The sequence below is a fragment of the Mustelus asterias genome, chromosome 10 (assembly GCF_964213995.1).
Source record: "Mustelus asterias chromosome 10, sMusAst1.hap1.1, whole genome shotgun sequence".
Classification (NCBI taxonomy): Eukaryota; Metazoa; Chordata; class Chondrichthyes; order Carcharhiniformes; family Triakidae; genus Mustelus; species Mustelus asterias.
Genome location: NC_135810.1, coordinates 93635568 through 93661666, shown reverse-complemented (window position 1 = coordinate 93661666; position 26099 = coordinate 93635568). Strand labels below are relative to the sequence as shown.

The 26099-nt window shown below is 44.5% G+C and overlaps 1 protein-coding gene across 1 annotated transcript in view; it reads right to left on the bottom strand.

The window, feature by feature from the left end:
• The window catches only part of b3glcta (beta 3-glucosyltransferase a), a 154050-nt gene that overhangs the window by 106350 nt on the left and 21601 nt on the right, over positions 1–26099 (bottom strand). The window contains exon 4 of the mRNA XM_078222853.1: positions 16438–16547. Coding sequence (XP_078078979.1) covers positions 16438–16547 — 110 coding nt within the window. The remainder of the gene's footprint in view (positions 1–16437; positions 16548–26099) is intronic.

Sequence of the window (26099 nt, the reverse complement as noted above, 5' to 3'; positions counted from 1 at the left end):
CTTAGATCTGACCTGTTGGCCATGGCCTTGCTTCGCTCTCCAAAAACATGTAAATGGTAAACATTAATAAAGCTATACCCCATATGCGATCAACTGGGGACACTCAGGTCCTGGCATTTGGTAGAGGCCTTCTGCTTTTCACCAGGTACCCAGCAGAGAATGGAGGAGGACAGGAAGCAAGAAAACTGTTCAGCTGGCTCAACGCTGATTCAGCAGTTAGGATTTCACTCAGATCAGGTCATCAAGAAGATAATGACCATTGAGTTCTATCGCCTTCATAGAAATGATGACATTACAGAAATAGGCAGTAATGTCTAGACGTGGAACGGTAACAGTGAAAGTCATGCCGACCTCTATACAATGCTGAGGAAGGTTATATGCAGGATGCCTGATAGGTTGCTGAACAAGTATCGTCTCAAGTTACCCTAAAATGTGGCTGATACTAATATCACATCACGGCTAAAAAACACAAAACTGACCTTTGATTGCAACTGATTTAGCACAGCTTCAGCAACGTTAGAATCTCAAGATTCTGTAAAAACAATACAGCCAATTCTTGCAGCTGTTACCTAACGTAAATGGAACAGGCCCACTATTCAAATTCTGTTGGACTACTTCCTGCCTTATTTCCATTTGTTTCCTGCTGTCTATTATTTCAATCGCACACGTGTTTTTCAGCAGCCAATGTTCACGCCAGAAAGGTCCAACCATGAATTTTTCGGAGGAAATCCAATTTTCCTCTGCATTCCCGAAACCCGTTGCCATTTTTGTCGGCCTTTTTCGCAGGTCAGGGATGACCTCCTGTGTGAAACGCACATCCATCCCTGACAATGTTGGAACCTCAGTATAAGAGGGAGACAATAATTGGATTTCCTAACCCTCACCATTTTTGGCAAGAACCCACACATTTAGCGAACCGAATAAATGTTTGCCTCCTCCAGTGAGTCGTGAAGGAATATGGCCAGGCCTGGAAGAGGTAGTGAATAAAGTGCAGCAACTTTCCAGTGGTTCTCTGCATCTTTTAAACCATCAGCTGCTGCCTGCAGACAAATTTAGTGTCTGGCCGGAAGTGGAGAGTGGAAGGAGGATTCCCTTAAAGCCACACCCAGCACATCTGAAAATCAGCAAGAAAGAACCATGGAGGGGGGGGGGGCCCGTGATCGGTCTGGGTGGCGGAGGGGGTGGGGGCTAAAGGGGGTCTGTAATATTGCGGGGATGGAGCAATGTCTGTGGGGGCCAGGGTGAGGCATTATCCGACCCGGGAGTGATGTGGGGGAGCCGCATTCTATCATTTTGTTTCTGCGTATGCGCAGTTGGAGGCACTGATCGGAGCTGCAGGATTTTGGTTGCATTAACCCCTGCTCACGCGCTTCTGCAGCGCAATTTGGAATTGCTGATATTTTTTCAGGCAGAGTGCGTATGGGGGCACCTGAGAACGGGTCTAAAAGTCAGATCTGAGACACTCTCAGTTTCAAGTCCGCCCAGCACTTAGAATCAAATTGGTAAAATAGGGCCCATCGTATCTACATACAGCCACCGTACGCTGTATTAATTTTGTACGTTTCAATGAGGTCATCGCTCATTCTTCAAAACTCCAGGAAACACAAACCTAATGTAGGATTCTCCAATCATTCACACCAGTGGGATTCTCCCATCCTGCTGCAGTGAACAGAGAGAGATTTGGCTGATTGCTAAATTCTCCATCCTGTTGGCCAGGGGCTGAAAGGGGCAGCTAAAGTCTACAAACTCTGCTTAAACTGTAATAACCTGAAACTGGCCTGAACTGGTTCAACTCAGTTCTGTAAAAAGTACAAAGGGAATGTTGTAAGCCCTTATTTAGCCAGAGAGCAATGAGGTAATCCTACCTAGGACCTTTGCCTGGGGCCAATGAGGGGAAGACACGAAATAAGCGAGGAAGTTTAAACCAACAAGGTAGCATATCTTGGTAAAGATAAGGAACAGGATAGGAATGAGGATTCCTGAACCAGCTGCAGTGTAACTCCAGAGATTAGCCACGCAGAAGACAAAGACCCTGTGACAAGGACGTGGAGACGGCATCCGGAGGGAGGATGAACGCCTGGCCGGCATTGGCTCTCCTGATCGGGTAGTATCTCTCATATCCTGTGATTACTCAGGAATTAACATAGAAACTACAAGCAGGAATAGGCCATTCGGCCCTTTGAGCCAGCCCCACCTTTCATTTTGATAATGGCTGATCATTGAATTCAATATCCTGATCCCCCCCCTTCCTCCCATATCCCTTGATCCCTTTAGCCCTTGGAGCTATATCTAATTTCTTCTTGAAATCAGACAACGTTTTGACCTCAACTACATTCTGTGGTAGTGAATTCCACACATTCACCCCCTCTGGGTGAAGAAATTTCTCCTCACCTCAGCTCTAAAAGGTTTACCCCTTATCCTCAAACTATGACCCCTAGTTCTGGACTCCCCCACCTTTGGGAACATTCTTTCTGAATCTACCCTGTCTAAACCTGTTAGAATTTTATAAGTTTCTATGAGATCCCCTCTCACTCTTCTAAACTCCAGTGAATATAATCCTAACTGATTTATTCTCTCCTCATATGACAGACCTGCTATCCCAGGAATCAGCCTGGTAAACCTTCGCAGTACTCCCTCTATAGCAAGAGCATCCTTCCTCAGATAAGGACACTGAAACTGTACACAATGACACCATGACATTGTCATGGAAACCAATCGGAGTGCATTTAGGCTGCATAGTTTTGATACAAACTGCACGCTTATGTTCTAACCAGATATTTGATTTATATGTACACTGCCTAACAATGCTAATAAAGTGAATTACTAATAGACAGACTGCCTCCTCTTCTCATTGTATTGAGCTGATAAGATACGGAAAACAATCCTCTCTGGCAGCGGCGGCAGGGCATAAACAGCTGGAGAATTCCGGCCCTAGTTGCCTTCATCTCTCCTCATAAGAGAATCTCGGGGAATAATCTGGTAAACCTCTGTTGAACTACCTCTACAGCAAGAATTTCCATTCTTAGACAATGGGACCAAAATTATGCACAATACTCTCGGTGAGGTCTCACCAAGGCTCTATACAGTTGCAGCAAGACATCCTTATTCCTGTGCTCAAATCCCTTTGCAGTGAAGGCCATATCATTTGCCTTCTTAATTGCTTGTTGCACCATCGTGCCAGCTCTTAGTGACTTAGAAAGACTTGAAACACCATTAGTTTCAACTGTACTCTCTACTGTATTTTCTGCTCCCAATGTGGGCTCCTCTACATCAGGTAGACTAAATGCAGACTGGGTGATCACTTTGCTCATCCTGCAAACATGACTCCATCCTTCGTATCGTGTCACCAGGTTGACACATTACCAGGCTGATTCCAGGGATGGCGGGACTGATGCATGAGGAGAGATTGACAAGGTTAGAATTGTTTTCGCTGGAGTTCAGACGAATGAGGGGGGATCTCATAGAGACTTATAAAATTCTAACAGGACTAGACAGGGTAGATGCAGGGAGGATATTCTCGATGGTGGGGGAGTCCAGAACCAGGGGGTACATCTGAGGATTCAGGGTAAACCATTTAGGACAGAGATGAGGAGACATTTCTTCACCCAAAGAGTGGTGAGCCTGTGGAATTCACTACCACAGGAAGTAGTTGATGACAAAACATTGAATGTACTCAAGAGGTAGCTGGATATAGCACTTGGGGCGAATGGGATCAAAGGTTATGGGGAGAAAGCAGGATTAGGCTATTGAGTTGGATGATCAGCCATGAGCGTGATGAATGGCGGAGCCGCCTCAAAGGGCCAAATGGCCTCCTCCTGCTCCTATCTTCTATATTTCCAGGTTACTTGCCATTTCAACCATGCACCTTGTGCTCCTGCCCATATGTCCATTCTTGGGCTGCTGCAATGTTCCAGTGAATCATAGAATCATAGAAGCCCTACAGTGCCAAAGGAGGCCATTCGGCCCTTCAAGCCTGCACCAACAACAATCCCACCCAGGCTGTAGCCCCGTAACTCCACATATTTACCCTGCTAATCCCCCTGACACTAAGCGGCAATTTAGCATGGCCAATCAACCTAACCTGCACATTTTTGAACTGTGGAAGGAAACCGGAGCACCCGGAGGAAACCCACGTAGACACAGGGAGAATGTGCAAACTCCACACAGACTGTCCCCCAAGATTGGAATTGAACCGGGTCCCTGGCACTGTGAGGCAGCAGTGCTAACCACTGTGCCACCGTGAAGCTCAACGCAAAGTGGAGGAACAGCAACTCATCTTCCAATTAGGCACATTAAAGCCTTCAGGACTCAACACTAAGTTCAACAACTTGAGACTGTGACCATTCTCCTCCATCGTGACACTTGTTTTATATTCAAAACATTTCCTGTCCCAGTGCTAACCACCTTCCCCCACTGTGCCATCCGTCACTTGTTCTTAAGTATTGCTTTCATTGAGCCTTTGTTCTCCCATTAACACATTCTGATATCTTATCTTTATGCCGCTACCAGAACCTTCTCCAGCCATTAATGCTTCCTCTGTCTTGTTTCGGATTCCAGCATCCGGATGCAGTATTTTGCTTTTATTCATTAATTTCAAGTTCCCCTGAAGTCACATGCCAACTTGACTTGGACATATGACACCCATTCCATCATCGTCACTTGTTGAAAATCCTAGCATTCCCTAGCAGCCACTGGCCCAAAGGCAGCAGCACCAGATAGTCCAACTCACTTCCAAGCAGTAGAGCCAGCAGCGCAACAAGGGAGCCCAAACTTGATGGTGGGCCTGGCTTCAGAGCGCTCGGGCGCCATTTTGGAAGGGCACCCAATCTCACAGCGCACTGGGAGACTCCCACGGGAATTGGGATCCCACCTCTTATCAGTGGCACGTTCCCCCACCCTCTCCCCGACATGGGTTGCCATCATCAGGGTCCCTGACATGTCCCCCCATCATAGCCGCCACTCAGACCGTACCTCCATGATACTGCCCCTGGCACACCGGCAGTGCCAAACCAGCACCGCCAGATTGTCTGGCGGCCACTGCCAAGCATGCCAGGTGAGCACCACCAGGTGAGCATGGCTTGCTGGATACTGCCTGGCCATGCCCCCAACCACCCGGAGGATTTGATTGCCTTCGAGCCCCCTGGAGTGGCCATCATGCCAGGTTTCCTTTAGTGGAGACCAGTAGTGATTTGCGCCGGCGTGACCTCCCAGCGGAGAGGTGGGAACATGCTGGGAGGGGGGACAATCGCATGCTGAACTCCAGATTGAAATCCAGTTATTCTCATGCTTGGGCTCGACCTGGTTCGTGCCAGTAGAAAGGGGCCGGGACGATCACAAACTCTTTGGCGCTGGGTGTGGAACAGATTTTTAGACCCGCACGCTATTCTCCGGGATTGGCATGCTGTGCCAGGTGCGGCGAAGTCGGAGAATCACGGCCCCCTTGTCCAATTGTGTAGGTGGACTGAAAATCAAATAAAAATTACAACTACAGTTTCAAAAATATTCTTTTTATTCATGGGTTTACATTGCGAAGGCAATGCCTCGCAACAACCCATGAGATGCAAGCTTCAATTATATTATTCCTGAGAAAATACCAATAACTTATTCCTGGAATAAATTGTGTATTCCACAATTCCCCACTGACAGCTTTCTCTTTTAGATATATATCTTACATATCTATTTTATATATATGCTGGGAGCTGCTTTGGGCTTGGTACAAAAATGCTCTATGGGCGAGATCTAATGAAGCGAATGTTAATCTGTCATTTATTCATTAATTTCAATGGTTTTATTTCTGAACACAGACACACAGGTTGCTTTGTTATACGTGATGGGTATCTATGGTCATTTTGTTTCAAAACAAGATAATAATTGTTTTATTGACGATTAGTCGCTCAATAGCATCAGCAAGTCACCGCTGAAGTTATCATGACCTGGCTTCCAGCATGTGTAAAAACTACAACCTTGAATAGAAAAGGATCATGTGGTGAAGATGAAGAACTTGTATTCATTACAACAATTACGAGCCATCTTGATCTGGCAAACTATTCACCCTTTGCGTTTGTTGTCCTTGTGTTTCATGATGAAGGAAATGAAGTTAATACAATCCTAACAACTAAAACAGTTCACCTGGGGTCCATATTCAAAACCTCCCTTTATATGATTTATTCTGGACATTCTTTGATGAGATTTTTAAATGAATTTACTTAAGTATAATGCAGTATTGGCAATATAGTCGTTTTGTTTTACAATATGCTGCACTATTAACCTTCAGACTGTGCTGGGGTGATTGACCTGAAGTAAATGCAAGAGAGAAATTGGGCGAGTGTACAACAGGGCTACCCGTACAGTCACCATTCTGTAATACTCTAGTCAAATTTCACACTCTTTTCATTTTCCCTTTGTTCTGGCTGCTTCAAGGTGAGAAAGTTAAGAATCAACAATTCCTCGGCTAGGTACAGCAGATTGCAAACAGAGCGAAGTTTCTTGCTTATATCATGGGAAATCTTCCCATTTCCCACACTAACCAATTCTACCAGATTAGGATCGATTTTGTGCACTGGGCTATTGCTCACTGGAATTAGAATGACATTGAACAAATTAACTTCATTTCGGATTCTTAAAACCAGCAGTGGGGGAGAAGAGCTTTATCCAATTGGTCTGAGCTGAGTTTCGCCCAGGTCAAAGAGGGAAAAGAAACCAGTCCCTGGCTGAATCACTTTAAATCTTACAGAACAATAAGTCATGAGACAGCAAGATTAAGTATATAAATAGTCCTTAACCAAACAAGCCACTTTGAAACATTAAGATGTACAATTGGAGTCACCGCCCATTGACATTTCTGTGGTGGCCACAGGGGCTTGGGATCCCCCTTGGGGTCATGGCCTCACGGTCCTGAGGCCCACAGAAAAACTCTGCCCTAAATGTCTGATCAAACCAATCCTCAAAGCTTTTTGTGGGACTTTGCTGTCTGTTCATTTACTGGATTAAAGGAAACTGCAAAAGCATTTTTGCTCTGTTTTATGTACATTGGCAGAGCCAGTTGGTATAAATACACATCACTTCACATGCCTTTGCCTTGTCGGATTTTGGATTAGGCAAAAGTCAAACCCTACATAAAAGATCATAGACTTTGGTCACTAAAGTAAACATGTCAATTTTAACATATTGAAGTACAGAATTCACACTGATAATTGAGTTACCGACAACTCGAAAAATAATCATGTGAGCATCAAGTTTGCAAATCCAGAACAAACACATGTTTTCTATGGGGGATTCTGGTGGTGGTAACGGGGACCTCAAGCTGCCATCTCTCCAGCCAGAGAGTATCCACTGTCACCTCTTTTGGGAAGACCCACCGCATCTTGTTCCACTCAAGACCATAAGATATAGGAGCAGAATTAGGCCATTCGGCCCATCAAGTCTGCTCTGCCATTTGATCATGGCTGATATGTTTCTCAAACCCATTCTCCCGCCTTTTCCTTGTAACCTTTGGTCCCCTTACCAATCAAGAACCTATTGATCTCTATCTTGGCTTCCATAGCTTTCTGTGGAAATGAATTCCACATATTCACCACCATCTGGCTGAAGAAATTCCTCCTCATCTCGGTTCGAGCGACAAAGTGAGGAGGCGATGGCCTAGTGGTATTATCGCTAGACAATTAATCCAGAAACTCAGCTAATGTTCTGGGGACCTGGGTTCAAATCCCAACACAACAGATGCTGGAATTTGAATTCAACAAAAAAAATCTGGAATGAAGAATCTACTGATGACCATTGTCGATTGTTGGAAAAACCCATCTGGTTCACTAATCTCCTTTAGGGAAGGAAATCTGTCATCCTTACCGAGTCTGGTTTACATGTGACTCCAGAACCACAGCAATGTGGTTGACTCTCAACTGCCCTCCAGGGCAACTAGGGATGGGCAATAAATGCTGGCCAGCCAGCGATGCCATGCCCCACACATGAATTTAAAAATAGCACTTAATAAGTCAGCGGCAGGTTTTTCCCTAGACCCACGAGCCCCCCGTGTTCCGGGAATGAAAAGCCAGGTCAAAATGTTCAAATTCCAGTAAAAATGCTGGAGTTCCATTTTAAGGTACACAAGACCAGCTCGGACAAATGTTGGATTGAAGCTATGGTCCTTGGTTTCTGCTACAAATTGCGTTACCTAACCACCAGCTCCATTCCCCTAATACAAAAACAGATAATTCAGGAAAAACGGTCTGGCGGCATCTGGGGAGAGGGAAAGAGAGTTACCGTTTCGCGTCCATGTGATTCTTCTTCAGAGTTCCATTTCCCCGTCCTGACCATGTGCAACAAGAATATTCATAACCTTATTGTCCTCTTTTAACTGGTCAGTGCTAAGTTTCCAACCCCGTGTCCTCTCCATCATCTCAGTCACCTACTTCCACCTCCTTCAAACCACCCATCTTAATTTTCACCCAAATTCAGCTCACCTGCGCCAATATCCTCGTTTATAGTTTTGTTCCCTTCAGACTTGACTATTCCAATGCACTCATAGAATCCCTACAGTGCAGAAAGAGGCCCTTTGGCCCGTCAAGACTGCACCGATCACAATCCCACCCAGGCCCTATCCCTATAACCCCACTTATTTAGCCTGCTAACCCCCTGACACTAAGGGGCAATTTAGCATGGCCAGTCAACCTAACCCTGGCACTCCTGGCTATATTTTCTATTTTCCATGAATTTAAACTCATCCAAAACTAAGTTCTGCTGAATGACTTTGCTTCTCTCTTCACAGATGCAGCCTGACTTATCGAATATTTCCAGCACTTTGTTTTCTGTGTCCTAATTCGCACCAAGTCCATTCGCCCATCGCCACTGTACTCGCTGAAATACAATGACCCCCAATCCACCAACACCATCATTTTAAAATTCTCACCCTCATGTTCATGTCCTTCACAGCCTCACTCCTCCTCACATCTGTAACCTCGCCCAGCCCCACAACACTTCAAGATTTCTGTGATCCACTAAATCTTTTGGATACCACCCATTTTATTCAGCCCAACATTAACAGCGATCCCTTTAAACTGTCTAGCCTCAAGGCTCTGAAATTCTCTCCCTAACTATTCCATTTCTTTCATCTCCTTTAAGCTATTCCTTACGAGCCTCTCTCTTTGACTAATCTATGCTAATGTATCCTTATTTAGCTGTGTGTCAATTTGTTGTTCACTGGCATTTTCTGTGTTGAAGACATTATAGAGTTTGGCTGAACTGTGATTCCCTCCCCAGTTCAATAGCTTTTAATTTTTAAGCTCATATGTGAGAATTGGCCGCTTTGGAAATGGTGCCTGAGGTTTCACATCAACTCACACACCAGCGGGGATGGTGCCTTCAGCACAGGAACAAGAAATTGGAGAAAACTTGGAGCGGGAGATGGATTTTTAAATAAAGCTTTTGCAACGTGCAGAAATGAAACAACAAACTCCCCAATAACATCACCAGAAGTGGGGAAAGCTGCGCAGAACTGCACACCATCATTGCCACCTAGTGGTGATTTTAATTCCTCACAACAAACATCAATTTGAACATTTGATACGGTACATATTCAGGGTGCTGCAGCATTGCTAACTTCACATTAAATCCTAAAGCTTTGCAAAAAAGCTGTTCAAAAGCAATTTGAATAAGAGTTAAAAGGACATTCCAAATATGACAATGCTTTAAACCTACAGCATTCTCATCACCTTCATTTTGCTTTTGGGGCCGGTGATGTCCATATACACTCATCCTTAAAAGATGGTTAAAAAGTATGTGGGTTACATTGATTTATAAAAAGAGGGATAGAATATAAAGCAAAGAGATCACGTGAGAAGTTTATAAAGCACTGGTTAGGTCTTAGGTGGAGTATTGTGGACAATTATGGGGACTACACTTCAGGAAAGGTGAAACGGCCATAGAAAGGGTACAAAGGACGTTAGCAAGAATGAGGGACTTCTGTTATGAGGACAGGTAGGAAAAGTTAGAAATCACTATTCAAGAAAGGATAGAGAGAGGAAACAGGAAAGAGCTGGCATCAGTATTAAGGAGGTGGTAACAGGACATGTCGAAAATCATAACACGATTGCGCAGAATCAACCTGGTTTAATGAAAGAAATTGCCTTTGACAAATCTACTGGAGATTTTTGAGGATGTAACTAGCAGGGTAGATGAAGGTGGAAAATCAGTGGATGTGGTATATTTACATTTTCAAAAGGCATTCAATAAGGTGCCACATGAAAGGCTAGTTGCACAAGACGCGGTTCATGGGGTTGGGGGTGATTAGTATATTAGTATAGTTAAAGTAATGGTTAAAGGACAGAAAATAAAAGAGTAGGGACAAATGGGACTCTTTCAGGTTGGCAGGCTGTCACCAGTGGTTTGCTGCAAGGATCAGTGCTACTCGGGTTTGAGCTTTTTACAATTTATATTAATGACATAAATGAAGGGACTGAGCGTAAATAATTGATGTTTGAAGATGATAGAAAGGTAAGTGGGGCAGTGTGATGTGAGGCAGATACAAAGCATCTGCAAAGGGATAGTGATGGGTTCAGTGAGTGGGGAACAGATGGCAGATGCATCACACTGTGGGCAGATGTGAGGTTATCCACCCTAGTAGGAAGAATAGAAAAAAATAATATTTGTTAAATCGTGAAGACCTATTAAAGGTTGACACTCAGAAGAATTTAGGTGTCCGTGTACACAAAACACAGAAAGGTAACATACAGATACAGCAAGCAGTGGGGAAGGCAAATTGTATTGTTGGGCTTTATTGCAAAGAGATTGGAGTGAGAGGGGATCTCACAGAAATTTATAAAATTCTAACAGTGTTAGACAGGGTAGATTCAGAAAGAATGTTCCCAATGGTGGGGGAGTTCAGAACTAGGGGTCATAGTTTGAGAATAAGGGGTAAATCTTTTAGAATTGAGGTGAGGAGAAATTTCTTCACCCAGAGGGTGGTGAATGCTTGGAATTCATTACCACAAAAAGTAGCTGAGGCCAAAATATTGTCTGATTTCAAGAAGAAATTAGCTATAGCTCTTGGGGCTAAAGGGATCAAAGGATATTGGAGGAAGGAGGAATCAGGATATTGAATTCGGTGATCAGCCATAATCAAGATGAATGGCGGAGTAGGCTTGAAGGCCGAATGGCCTACTCCTGCTTCTAGTTTCTATGAGTTAGGAGTAAACCAGGCCTGAATTCCATGCTCCCGCCAGTTGATTTTTAGACGGGGTGGGGAGAGCGTGAAACTGAAGGAACAGGATTCCCTTCTGGTTCCCGCCTGCCCTGAACTCAGTGATGTTATGCTGGGGTGGCCAAGGCCTCAGACTGGCTGCCCACCCTTACCCCAATTGATGCCCTTAAGTGGCTACCTATGGGACGTTCCCTGCCCAGCCTCAACTTTTAGGCAAGTGGGAGAATTTACCTGGCTGGGAAAAACCTAAAACTGAATGGGCTTCGCCCTTGGGTGGGAAAGGAGCCCGTTCTCTCCCCTCACCCCCCAAGGTCCGGTGGTTGCAGAATTCCTTCCCCCTCTGTCTCTCCTCTCCCCTGACACCATAATCGCCCACTTTGCACCCCGTAGGCCTTCCCTACCCTCCCCGTCCTGGGATCCCTTAAACTTACCTTGCCGTTCGATCCTGGGACTTATGTTCAGGCATCTTCCTGAACTTCCTCTTCTGTCCATTGCAGCTCTTGTCACTGCAGGGACTGGAGAGTTGCCACCAATCTGATTGGCCAGTAGCTCTATAAGATGGTACTTCTTCCTGAGCGAGGGGCAGAGGTCCCGTCTGCAGCCAGAGCCTAAAATGGCTGTGGGACTCTCTGAGTCAACAGGGGATGGCAGGAAGAGAAACTCCACCATCCTGAAATTTCAGGCCCCAGTCTTGTAGCAATTGTGCACGGCTCTGGTTAGACTGATAACAATGATGGCCTCTATACCTAAGGAAGGATATACTTTCCTTAAAGGGGATGCAATGAATGTACACTGAGCAAATCACACTGGGATGAGAACCTTTACAGATGCACCAAAGAAAGCATTCTTTCTGGTTATATCACAGTTTGGTATGGCTCCTACTCTCTCCAACACCACAAGAATCTACAAAGGGTTGTGAATGAAGCCCAGTCCATTACACAAACCAGCCTCCCATCCATTGACTCCATTTACACTTCTTGCTGCCTCGGAAAAGCAGTCTGCATAATTAAGGACCCCATGCACCTCGCACATTCTCTCTTACATCTTCTTCCGTCAGGAAAAAGATGCAAAAGTCTCAGATCACATACCAACCGACTCAAGAACAGCTTCTTCCCTGCTGCCATCAGACTTTTGAATGGACCTACCTTATATGAAGTTGATCTTTCTCTACACCCTAGCTATGACTGTAACACTACATTCTGCACCCTCTCCTTTCCTTCTCCCCTATGTACTTTATGAACGGTATGCTCTGTCTGCATAGCGCGCAAGAAACAATACTTTTCACTGTATGCTAATACATGTGACAATAAATCAAATCGTTATCTTGCGGAGAGATTAAGTTGAATGAGACCTAAACTCTCAAGTTTAGGACTCGTATTGAAAAATATAATATCCTAAGAGGGTTTGACAGGGTAGGTGCTGTCACTCTCAAGCTGCTTACACTCTCACAAGGCCAACAGGCAGTAAGAAGAATATAGTTCACAGGGATCTTACATACGGCTGAGAAATCCCCACTGATTCTCTCACACTCACTTTTACACCTTCATCTCTTGTCACATTGTGCACAAGTCGCATCTTCAGCCCGTACATAGATTCACTCAGCACACACAGAAGGCTGCGTGCTTATCTTCTGCTTTACATCCGTCTTACTCAGTCTGTCCATCTGTCTTTATGCAGGACAAGATAACCCACAACAACAGGGAGAGATTCCATACAGGAGGGAGGATACTGGAGCTCAGGCCTGCGAGAAGCAGGGAGCAGGGCCGACTGGCGAAAACAGGGACCGTTCCTCCGCCGATGGAGAAATCAGCACATTCCAATAAAACAGTGAGGCCCCATCCACTAGTCTTCACCCACCTGCTAAAACTGAGTGCTCTTTACTGTAAGTGACTTTCCAGCCAATCACTCATCATCTCTCTATTATAGCCACCAGCAGGAACAGGAGGAGACACACCGGCAGCCCATCAGCCCCAGACCACCTCGGAGGATCCAGAGGACCCACTAAATGTAGAGCTGTCAGTGCATTTGCTTGCTTCTCCACCAGTGCAGGGCCACACACCTCGGATCTAGCTTCAGAGCAGACTCGGTTACACCATCTGGTCAGCCCAGCACCGATTCTGGTCCACATCAGGTGGAAGCAGTGACTGCCAAGCTCACTGACACTCAGAGGATTGCTGGAGGCCAGACTCCTGCTGACTCTGAGTCCAATGATAAGCCTCTGGAATCAGCCCTCAGAGAGACGCTGGAGATCCGAAGGCAGCTCGGGGTAGAGCAGACAAGGTTATCAAAGACCATCAGTAGATACGAACGGGGGAGTCCATCCACATTCTGTCCAATGTTGTGGAACTGACATGCCAGCACATCAAGGTCACCATTGGAAGGGTGGCAGCAGCCATGGAAACCCTGGTCCAGCACTCTGTGCCGGATATGCACTCAGACCTACACATCATCACTGTAGCCATGAATGGGATGCATCAGTGGTGGTGCGAGAGGGTGATGAGGCACGGAGGAACATGGCCAGATGTGAAGGTCCTGGATTGTTGACATCACTTTCACTGCCAAAACCCTCTGTTGCTTATCGTTTTGAACAAACCCTCTCGCAGCCCAGCTCAAATGGGTTTTCTAGATTTACACAAAAGGAACACTGAAATAGATTTCTGAGCAGAAATACAGGTGCAGCGTGGTTCAAGCTCGCCGGGATATGAGCACAACTGTAATCTCTGAAGGTTGGCAGTCATTTCCTTTTCTTCAAAAAACAATCTTGAGATCTGAACTATACTCATAGTGCTGCGGTCTCAGCGCAATCAAACTATTTCAGACTTGCCTCCAGCGTAGCAATTGAGTACTGCAGGAAATTCCGCAATCAGTTCCAAACACCAAGGTGCAGACACTAGCATAATTTAGACATCATTTCTACATCATTGCAATCCAGGAACTTCAAGCCTCTAATTTATGATTAACTTCACTTCTAATATTTATGTTAATAAACATAATCAACTACTTACATTTTGATAGTTTATGGTAATTTTAGATTAGTTTTCAGTGGGCCTTGAAAATAAACTGGTTTCTGGCTATGTTCCTTCTCATTTCCCTTCGCTATGAGGTTCCTTTCAGATTACTGGGTGTCTGTGTGTGCCCACATCTTAAAGGGAACACAGCTTGTGTGCCGCCCCCGTGTGACATATTCTTGTTTGTTGCACAGTCACTCAGGCATATATCTTTAAACGGAACACCGGTGTCTGGGGAATTGCAAAACCCTCTACAAATGTTAATCCATTACATATGATATTTATTCAACTTAGATAAAAGGTACATTGTACATTTCATTGTACATTTCATGCCAGGTTCTTCACCATGTTTTTGGCTCTGTAGTTTTAGTTTAGTTTATTTACTAGTATCGCAAGTAGGTTTATATTAGCACTGCAATGAAGTTACTGTGAAAATCCCCTAGTCGCCACACTCCGGCACCTGTTCTAGTACACTGAGGGAGAATTTAGCATGGTCAATGTACCTAACCAGCACATAGAACATAGAACATTACAGTGCAGTACAGGCCCTTCGGCCCTCGATGTTGCGCCGACCAGTGGAACCAATCTAAAGCCCCTCTAATCTACACTATTCCAATATCATCCATATGTTTATCCAATAACCATTTGAATGCTCTTAATGTTGCATCTTTCAGACTGGGGAGGAAACCCACACAGTCATGGGGAGAACGTGCAGACTCTGCACAGACAGTGACCCAAGCCAGGAATCGAACCCGGGTCCCTGGCGCTGTGGGGCAGCAGTGCTAACCACTGTGCCACCGTTGAACCCCATGAGTTAGCTAATTAGTTAGCTTCCCCCCAATCTCCCAGATGTATGTGTGAGTTAGAATTGGGTTTATTCAATCTAAGAAGGGGTGATTTACCTCATTTTAATCTGGTCAGGAGTTACCGTGATTTGTAATTAATTCTTGTCAAAAAATAGAATTCCTGAGAAAAAAAAAATATTTTTTTGGAAATCCAAGCATTAGGTTACATCCCCAGGCTGAGATGCAACACTTATTTGATGCATTAATTAGTTTGCAGTCCTTGGCTCAGTGCTGTGTATATTTGACATATGCAAAATCTCTACATGTCCTGATGCCTGACTTCAGAAATACAGCCCCCACTGTAACAGTGGAGATCTCCTACTTTCAAGATGAACCATCCTTCTGTCCTATGCAGGTCTGAATGACACTCATGCTGAGTAATGGGCTGGTTTTCATTGTCAATTTATGTTCATAAAAACACACTTAAAATGGCATTAAACCATATGATTGGCTACTGTCATAGTAAGTTTACCAGGAGATTTCCATCCCATCCATCTGGGTTAAGTTGAAAGATTATGATGAATCAAAGCACCAGTCAACAGTCCATCAAAATCAGGCACTGTATTATTAACAGACACAATGAAGCAGCATGAGGCCCACTTTGGTCCAAATCAACATTTCAAAATTCCAAAGGCTTACACAGTTGTAGGAGCAAGCTCCGTCTCCACTCAGGCACAGTGTTTATATCCGTGTTGTCACTTCAGATTCCTGCCTCTTTGTTATAGTTTATATATATTCTACAATATTATGATAATTCCCATGATATGCAGAGCAAGTCCATACATTTACATTTTGAGTCCTGTAATATGCCGGGAAATGTGTTTTTGAATCCAGTATCAATGGAGAAAGTGGGTGTTGTTGGGAGTGAAATCGGTTACTGTCAGTAGCGCAAAATGGCCCAATAGTGAATTAGCAGTCCATTTTACACCACACCTAACCTTCCATTGACTTTAACAAAATAGAGAATTGTGCACTGTGTAAATCAGTCTGCCGATTCACTACCAGCCCATTTAGTGCTACTTTACCCCCATTATGTTCACATGCTTTGGGCTTTAATCATTATAAAACCAATCAATGCCTTTTCCTGGCTTTAATAAGTCATCTGAGCTTCAGGACATTTTAGCACATGCACAGCACAACAGAGATGATGATGCTATTCGACACCAGCTTACTTTTATCCCGGCCCATCTCTAAACTCGAATGCCATTTCCAGATTATTAAAATGTCAGAGGCATCAGCTTTTTTTCAGCTGTAAGGCTTTATGAATGAAACAATCTAAATGTTAATTTCCAAGCAAGGCTAGTTTATCCTTTATCACATATGGCTGCAAAACAATTCAATGACCAGTGTGGATTTAGCGTCGCTGGTTGTACCTTCTTCAGATACTTACCTGACTAAAAGCCTCAGCTTGCAATAAGATGTCCTGTTTGAGGTTGGTTGCTTGATTTGCATGGAAGGATTGCTTCTGACTCTGAATAACAAAGACAATTTCATCGATCTCTGTAAAATAAAAAAGTAACATCAAGAATAATGCAGGATGATGTTAAAATACACAAACCTGTTTTGATATAATTTTCAGCATTAAGAACCATTCCAAAAGGATTCTGTTTCCATATTTTCTTGCTTTGTGAATTTTGTGTTCAGTTAAGTGACGAGATGTAAGTTCTGCGCAGTTAATGGATGCTCCAAGTTATCTGAAGGGGAAATGGCGGCAGAGCAAACTGCCCTCTACCATGTCCCAGCAATGAACTAGTGTGGCATCTTCCACAAAAATATGAGGGGGCATTTTTCAGTTTTTTGACTGTCAACTTGGGCGGGGAAAGCAGAATGTTGTCCACAAGGAGCACTGCCAGCTTTTCCCACCATATATTTTGACACTTAAGTAAAAAAAACCAGGACGCAGGTCTCACGACGTCATGCTGAACCCACCTCACCAGCAAATTCAACTCTCATAAGATCACCCATAAACCCATCACATAATCCACCCCTCACCACAGGACTCCCCCCTCACCACAGGACTCCCCCCTCACCACAGAACTCCCCCCCCCCCCCCACCACCACTGAACTCTCCCCTCGCCACAGAAATACTCCCTCACCACAGAACTCTCCCCCCTCACCACAGAACTCCCCCCTCACCACTGAACGCCCCCCTCACCACTGGACTCCCCCCTCACCACAGAACTCCCCCCCCCCACCACCACCACCACAGGACTCTCCCCTCACCACAGAACTCCCCCCTCACCACTGAACTACCCCCTCACCACTGAACTCCCCCTCACCATAGAACTCCCCCCCCTCCCTCCCCCCCACCACCACTGAACTCTCCCCTCACCACAGAAATACTCCCTCACCACAGAATTCCCAGTACTTAACAGGAGGCATTGCCAGGGCATGGCCATCTCCCTCCCACCCCTGTGTGCCTCCATCAGGTTCTGTTCGCCAGGTGCAGGTCGTGGGGGACCTGTCATGATTCACGCCGGCGTGTGAGGCACAGCCCATTGGAAATTAAATGTAAATGGGGATCCTCACTTTTAAAGTCCCCATTGCCTCATTGGCAGGGGATTGTGACATTCATGCGGGGGTCTCCTGCTTGATTCTCAACCCCCTCCACCATTCCCACCCTCAAAATCAGGGGTGAAAAATCCCTCCTCCTCACTACATGAAGTGGCCTATCTGAGTGAAGCTGTCACTTCAATACTGAATTGTTTGTCTCATGAACTCATGCCCAATAGGAATGGGGCGGGTGAAACTATTTTCACATGTGACATATCCCCTCTAAACCCTTGCGTTGTGCAATGCCAATTCACCTGAATGCACAAAGTCTTCAAGCTTTTTTTTGTGCAGCCAAACACACAGTATCTTAAAGATGACAATTTGTGAGTGGCCCAGGCTGTACCTCCCAGGTTGCTGCATGCAGCAGGGGCTGAGGTTGCAGGGAATACTGAGGTAAACTACAGAAAGTTCTGGATTCCCTGCCTACCCCAGCTAAAGGTTCAAGGGGAGGAGCTCACCGAGGGAAACACTGGTTGCTCCACAGCCATTGGTTGTTAATAGACTACAGGTGGGATTTCCACTCTTCAGAGACAGGGAAAGCTCGAGGCTGAGCGGTGGCCTGATAGAGGTCTATAAAATTAGGCGGAGGCTTTTTCCCAGGGTGGAAGTGTCAATTACAAGGGGGCACAGGTTCAAGGTGAGGGGGGAATGTTTAAGGGAGATGTGCGGGGGGGAAGTTTTTCCACGCAGAGAGTGGTGGGTGCCTGGAACGCGTTGCCTGAGGAGGTGGTGGAAGCATGCACATTAGCAACATTTAAGAGGCATCTGGATGGGTACGTGAATAGGGAGGGAATAGAGGGATACAGACCCAGTAAGGGCACAAGGTTTTTTTATATAGTTTAGTTAGGGCATGATGATCAGCACAGGCTTGGAGGGCCATAGGACCTGTTCCTGTGCTGTTGTGCTGCACTTTTCTTTGTTCTTTGCTCTTTGAGATCCGCCACAGGGAGCTATCAACCAATCAGCAGCCAGCAGTTCTCCAGAACATGGGGGCAGAGGTTATGTAGCATTGGATCGGGATTTTGGTCAATGTATGGAATCTCGTCAGGTGCCAAGCTGCCATTGGTGGCGCGGAAGGGATGGGCGGGGAGGACTACTTGCGGGTATAAAACCTTGCAGGGTACCCTGTTAAGGAAGGATCCTTCCTCTCCCTGCCCCCAGCAGCCATGCAGGGAAACCGGCCGGACTGGGCATTTGTCATGGTCTTTCCCCACTGCCAGTGAAATCTCAATGGCAAAAGCATGAGGCCCGTAAGTGGGAATTAATTGCCCAATTGAAGGCTCTATTGGCCCACTGGTGAGCAGGCCACCTGATATTATAGCATTAAAGGAGTGGACAGGTAAGCTGTAGCTAGTCCCCAAACCCATCAGTAGGGAAGCACAAAATCACGCCCACTGTGTGTCACCTTTACGTGGAGATGCCGGCGTTGGACTGGGGAAAGCTCAGTAAGAAGTCTCACAACACCAGGTTACAGTCCAACAGATTTATGTGGCAGCACAAACTTTCGGAGTGTTGCTCCTTCTTCAGAAGGAGCGACACTCCTAAAGCTTGTGTCACCTTTACAGCCAGAAAGAGATCCACATCGGTTTTGTTGCCAAAAATGACGCTCTGCCAAATTCTGGTAAGATTCCCCCTCCCCCCACCAATCACTAAGCTAAGCTAAGCATGACTTCCTGATTCATTTCCTGTCCTCTGGTATTCTTTCCACATTGTTGTCTTCTGCATTGTCCTTAACTGTGTCCTTTACCCAGGTTTCCTAAACAAAACACTGCACACTAAACAATTTTATATCAACCATTCAGAGACAGACCCAGATCGCCTAACTTGATAATTCTATTCAACTGGGGTGTCAGTTGAACTGAATCCATTAAAAATGGAATATAATATTGTAAAATAAAATTACTCCCAATAAAATCTAATAAAAGTAAAATCTATCAGAAGCAAAATTCAACTTCAGCAAAGAAAATGTTAGTGGATCAACCGCCTATTGTTGAGCCCACATGATTTTTCTTTCCATTAAAGCCAATGGAAAGGACATTTGTGTGAGTTGTATTGTATGTGACCAATCGACTAATGCCCTTTTCTACCTGTACCCAAGATTGTATTGACTCCCACTACCTTTAGAATTTATAAAGCAATAACCTGATTTATTAAGGAATGCATTTATTAGAGAAAATGAATGTCCATTCAGTAGATTAGATCCTATCATTATACAAAAAAAAAGACTTTTAATCAAAAGCATATAAAATGTAGAGAAAGATTATTCATAGTGCGGCCAACTCTGGGAACAAATGCAGCTGGAAGTATAAAATGTACCACTGAATCTTAAAGTGAAGTACCATGAGAAATGTTGCGCAAAATATCATCTCAATGAATATTCCAGGCACGACACAAAAGATTTGTGAATATTATTATGTGGAGCGCTGAGCTCCCAAGAGCAGAACACTTCGCATCCCGATGGGACTTGAACTGAAGTTCCACACCAAGTGGCTCCTATAAACTTTTCAGCTAACCTCACAAGATCATCATATATTTATGGATGAGGAAGATTATATGATCCATGTTAATTCAATCGCACCCTGCTTTCCTCCCATTTCTGCAAGCAATTGTTTTTTAATTGGATATTGAGTTTTCATCTGCACTACTCCATCAGAAATCCACTATTGATCATTTTTGGTGTGAACCTGAATAAGAATTATTCTTATGCAAAAAATAAAAGCTACTTCAGCCACAGTGCTCAGCAAGAGGTCTTTGCAGAGAAGAAAGCTTCATCTGACAATTAAAAATTGATTCAATTTTGACACAGCCCGGCCAATTCTGGAATTTCGCATGACAATCATATAATGCTGCGGTTGTGTTAGCATAGATGATGTAAAAGAACTTGCATTTATAAAGTGCTTGTCATGGCCACAGGACTAGCTAACGTGCTTCACAGCCAGCTAACTACTTTTGAGGTGAAGTCAATACTGTAATGACATTTGCACACAAGATGTCAAAAACAGTATAGATGTAAATAAGCTATTAAACATTTTAGTGATGTTGGATGAAGAACGATTGTTGGAATAGTGTCATAGATACAATTCATATCCTGAAGTCACTGGGTTGAAAGGTCTCTGAGGAGTCCAAAATGTTCAAAATAATGAATGTTGTAGTCACGTGCACAGTAACAAGAATGTCAGAACAAATAAAATCTATGTTCAAACTTCCCAACATTCGTTTGCCTTACAACATTAGCCAAACTATACAAAGTTGAGAAAGCTGTTGAATAGACTTACAGGAACCATGCCTTTATACAGGCACAGAGTACAAAAGCTAGGAGCTTAGCTAAACTTTGTAAAACATAGGTTAGGTCTCAGGTGATTGTGGTCAGTTCTGGTGACCATACTATAGGAAGGGTGTTAACCTCAGTGTGGCTGCAGGAGATAATTATAGAATGGAACCAGGGGAAAGGGGCTCTATTATGGAAAGAGAGCAGTGCAACTGGGATTTCTCTCCTTACAGAGAGAAGGCTAAAGAGGGGATTTGATAGACATTCAAAATCATGAAGGGTTTTGATAAAGTAAATAAGGGGAAACTGTTTCCTGTGGCATAAGGGCCAGTAACCAGAGGACATACATTTAGTATGATTGACAAAAGAACCAGAGGTGACATGAGGAAAACATTTCTTTTTACACAAGTGGATATTATCTGGGATGCGCTACCTGAAAGGTTGGCAGAAGCAGACTCAACAATAACTTTAAACTAGAATTGGATAATTTGAAGGGAAATATTTGCAGCATTACAGGGAAAGGGAGAGAAATGTGAATACTTTGATAGTTCTTTCAATGAGCAAATAGAAATAAGGGACAAATGGGCTCCTTCTCTACTGCATCATTACTTCACAACATGTATACATGGGAAATATTCATTCTCACCTACCTACCAGAAACACTGGAGATAGGTATCATTTCTGAACAACCTGCAAATTCCACTTGAAGTACTGGGAGTGACTATCAATGGGGGGTGGATGGCTTAATTAATCATTATTTTACCCTTGAGTGCTGGCTTCCCTGTTTTATCGATCTCAAAGCCAACTGTTAGGTGAACACAGAAAACCTCCAGGAAGAATTTGATCAATTGTCAAAAAATCAATTACTTTCTTCTGTTTCTTTGACATAAAGAATTATTGTTTTATTTTAAACTGTTTCAATCCCTAAAAAACAGAGAACCGCAAAAAGGTTACAGTGCAGAAAGAGGTCATTCAACACATCGTGTCTGCCCCGATCACCTCTCTGAGCGTGCTATCCAAGTAGCTCTCAGCCTCACAGATGCACTCGTGACTCCAGCCTCTGCTCAAGCTTCAAAATGTGGAGATGCCGGCGTTGGACTGGGGTAAACACAGTAAGAAGTTTAACAACACCAGGTTAAAGTCCAACAGGTTTATTTGGTAGCAAAAGCCACACAAGCTTTCGGAGCTCTAAGCCCCTTCTTCAGGTGAAGAAGGGGCTTAGAGCTCCGAAAGCTTGTGTGGCTTTTGCTACCAAATAAACCTGTTGGACTTTAACCTGGTGTTGTTAAACTTCTTACCAAGCTCCAAAACCTAGAGCTCAATGTTCTGCAGCTGGGGACACTTCCTGCACATGTGGCCATCTAGGAAAGTAGGAGCATCCATGACTTCCCACTTAGTACAGGACACAGACTCCACATGACTAAGCTACCCCACCATGGCTTCAATTTACTTCCCTTCTGTTAACTTTATTTTACTTTGGTCTACGTATGCAACTTTCTTTTATCTGGCATCAACTTACCTTTATTTCCATGTTGCTTGCGTTTCTTTCTGAAAAGTAGCCCCTTCTTTTGCAAAGGATGTTTTTTCTAATTCTCAGCAACTTGATGACCATCCCTTAACAGCAGTTTCTCACCAACCAATGAACTTATGTTTCTCTTGTGAGGTTAGGTGCTGACTGCCTGCCTCTATGTCCTCATCTCACACTCTCCACTCAGTGGTGCTGACTGCCTGTCGCAGGGTCAGCCTCTAGCACTCTCATAATATGTATTTCTTTGCAACTTAAACATCTCCGAAGAATTTGCAAATAACTAAAATGTATCAATGTAACAGGAATATGCTTTAGAATCCAGAACAACAAGCGAACTATAATATACTTAGCATGCATATCAAATCATACAACTTACAACAGCGGCATAGTGGCACAGTGGTTAGCACTGCTGCCTCAGAGTGTCAGGGACCCAGGTTTGATTCCCAGCTTGGGTCACTGGCTGTGTGGAGTTTGCACGTTCTCCCCGTGTCTGCATGGGTTTCCTCCGGATGCTCTGGTTTCCTCCCACAGGCTGTAAGGTTACATGGATGTAGGGATTTGCATTCTAATCAGTATTCTGTAACTTGATTTTGTGTCTCTGTGCACTGTTTGAGAGCACATTTCCACTCCATCTGACGAAGGAGCAGCGCTCCAAAAGTTTATGGCATTTGCTACCAAATAAACCTGTTGGACTTTAACCTGGTGTTGTGAGACTTCTTACTGTGTTCCTCCCACAGTCCAAAGATGTGTGGGTTAGGTTGATTGGCATACTAAATTGCCCCTTAGTGTCAGGGGGACTAGCTAGGGTAAATGCATGGGATTATGGGGATAGGGTCTGGGTGGGATTGTGGTCGGTGCAGACTCAATGAGCTGAATGGCCTCCATCTGCACTGTAGGATTCTATGATTCTATAACAGCAGTATGAATGGGAGGTTAGGAATCAATAGAAAAATAAAGATTACCGTCCATAGATTTATCATTCTAGCTTTATGTGATTATGACTAATCATAGCAATCAATCTACAACAGATCCAGAAATGACACAAGAAATACCCAAGTGATGCACATTACACAATGTAAACTACTCAAATAATGGAAATAAATCCCATTCTACCCGATTACAGAAATTATTTTAACCTTTGAATTGTATACTCTACAGATTTATAATGACCATCTATATTGTTGGGCATCATCTATCACACTCCACAAAAAGATTTATAGCTCACACCATTCATTTATTATTAGTTTTAAAGTTGAAGCAAAGGATAAGGCAAGCACACAAGTCTTTTTCATTTTCTGAACAATGAGAAGGAATTGTGTTTTCGTAAAAGTCCATGTAATGCAATTTTTAAAATCCAAGTAAAATCTATAATCCAATTTGTAAGAAGCTCGGTGGATTGGTTCAGCAAGGATATGGAAAGAGTCTATAGAAGACAATTAAGTCTGAAAGAAGCATAAAAAGATGGGTATGAAAGCACATTGTCAGGAGGATCTATAAACACACATAGGCTGGTAAAGTGAGTTGGCAAAAGTTTGGCAGATGGACGATAATATGGGAAAATGCAAGGTTGTGAACTTTGGCAGAAAGTATAGTAAAGCAAAATATTTAAATGAAACGAGATTGTAGAATGCTGTGGTACAGAGGGATCTGGGTGTCCTTGCATATGAATCACAAATGTTTAGCATGCAGGGACAGTAAGTGATTAGGAAGACACATGGGAGGTTGGCCTTTATTGCAACTGTGCAGGATATTGGTGAGAAAGCACAGAGTACTGGATCTAGATTTGGTCTCCTTACTTAAGGACGATGCGATTCAGAGAAGTTCACTAGGCTGATTCCTGGGATGAAGGGGTTGTCTTGTAAGAAAAATAGGTAGGGCCTATACTCATTTGAGTTCAGAAGATTGAGAGGTGATCTTATTGAAGCGTATAAGGTACAGAGAAGGTTTGACAGGGTAGATGTTGAAAAGATGTTTCCTATCATGGCAGAATCTGAAACTAGGCAGCATGGCTTAAAAATAGAGGGTTGGATTCTCCAGCTATTCACACAAGCAGGATTGTCTGGTCCCACTGCAGAGAATCGAGGGGGTGAGTAGCCCACTCCGGCTCTTATTTCTTAAGATCCTGGGATTAACAATTGACCAGAAACTGAACTGGACTAGCCACATAAACACAGTGGCTACAAGAGCAGGTCAGAGACTAGAAATCCTGCAGCGAGTAACTCACCTCCTGACACCCCAAAGCCTGTCCACCATCTACAAGGCACAAGTCAGGAATGTGATGGAACACACTCCAATTGTCTGGGTGACAACACTCAAGAAGCTTGACACCTTTCAGGACAAAGCAGCCTGCTTGATTGGCACTCCGTCCACAAACATTTACACCCTCCATTACCAATGCACAGTAGCAGCAGTGTGTACCATCTACAAGATGCACTGCAGGAAATCATTAAGGCTTCTTAGGCAGCACATTCCAAACCCATGACCGCTACTAGCTAGGACAACAAAAGCAGCAGATACATGGGAACATCACCACTTGGAAGTTCCTTTCCAAGCCACTCACCAGCCTGCCCTAGAAATATATCGCCGTTCCTTCACTTTGCTGGGTCAAAATCCCAGAACTCTCTATCTAAAAGCATTCTAGGTGTCCTACACCACATTCACTGCAGCGGTTCAAGAAGGCAGCTCACCACAGCTTTCTCAAGGGCAATTAGAGATGGGCAATAAATGCTGGCCTAGCGACACCCACGTCCTTTACAATAATAATTTTTTAAAAGTTATAATCTGGTACAATGAATGGCCCAGATTTTGCACTAATAGGGACGGGGTGAAACTGGGAGAGCTTGCTGGCTTTCTCATCTGAAGCTGACAACTTCTACGCTGGGATTTCACATGAAGTGCCCCTTGCCACGCGTTCCAACACAATCCCAACCCCAGACCATCCAGAAGGTTGGATTGATGGAGTCAATAAGACAGGCCCCAGTGAGTGGGGGAGGGAGGGGGGGGGGGTTGTGGGGGCTTCATTCACAAGGGCATGGAAGGGAAGGGGGGAATCTTCCCGTAGTGGTAGTCTGAGCGATGGAGAGGGCCCACTATGGGCGACACGGTGCCCAATTGGGAGGGCTACCCCAACTCAAGCCCTTGGGAGTCCACCAGGTTTGAGTGTGTGCCCACCCTCAGTGGCAAAGTGCCCCCCACTGGTAGAATGCCAGCTGCATATGGGACAGGCTGTTAAGACTATCCACCCTATCACTGAAAAATACCAGCAGAGGTGGAAAGATGATGGGAATGGCATCCTCAATTGGATGCACACCCTCCTTACCAGCCCCCACCACCTCCCAGCCCACTCCTGGGGAAGATCGGGCCGGTTAGCTTAACGTCTGTAGTTGGGAAAATGCTGGAATCCATCATTAAAGAAGAAATAGCAGGCCATCTGGATAAGAAACGTTCAATTAAGCAGACGCAGCATGGATTCATGAGGGGAAAGTCGTGCTTGACGAACTTGTTGGATTTTTATGAAGATGTGACTAGTGCGGTTGAGGGAGGGGAACCGGTGGATGCGGTGTTTTTGGATTTCCAAAAGGCGTTTGATAAGATGCCCCACAAAAGGTTGCTGAAGAAGATTGGGTCACATGGAGTTGGGGGTAGGGTGTTAGCGTGGATTGGGGATTGGCTATCCGACAGGAAGCAGAGAGTCGGAATAAAT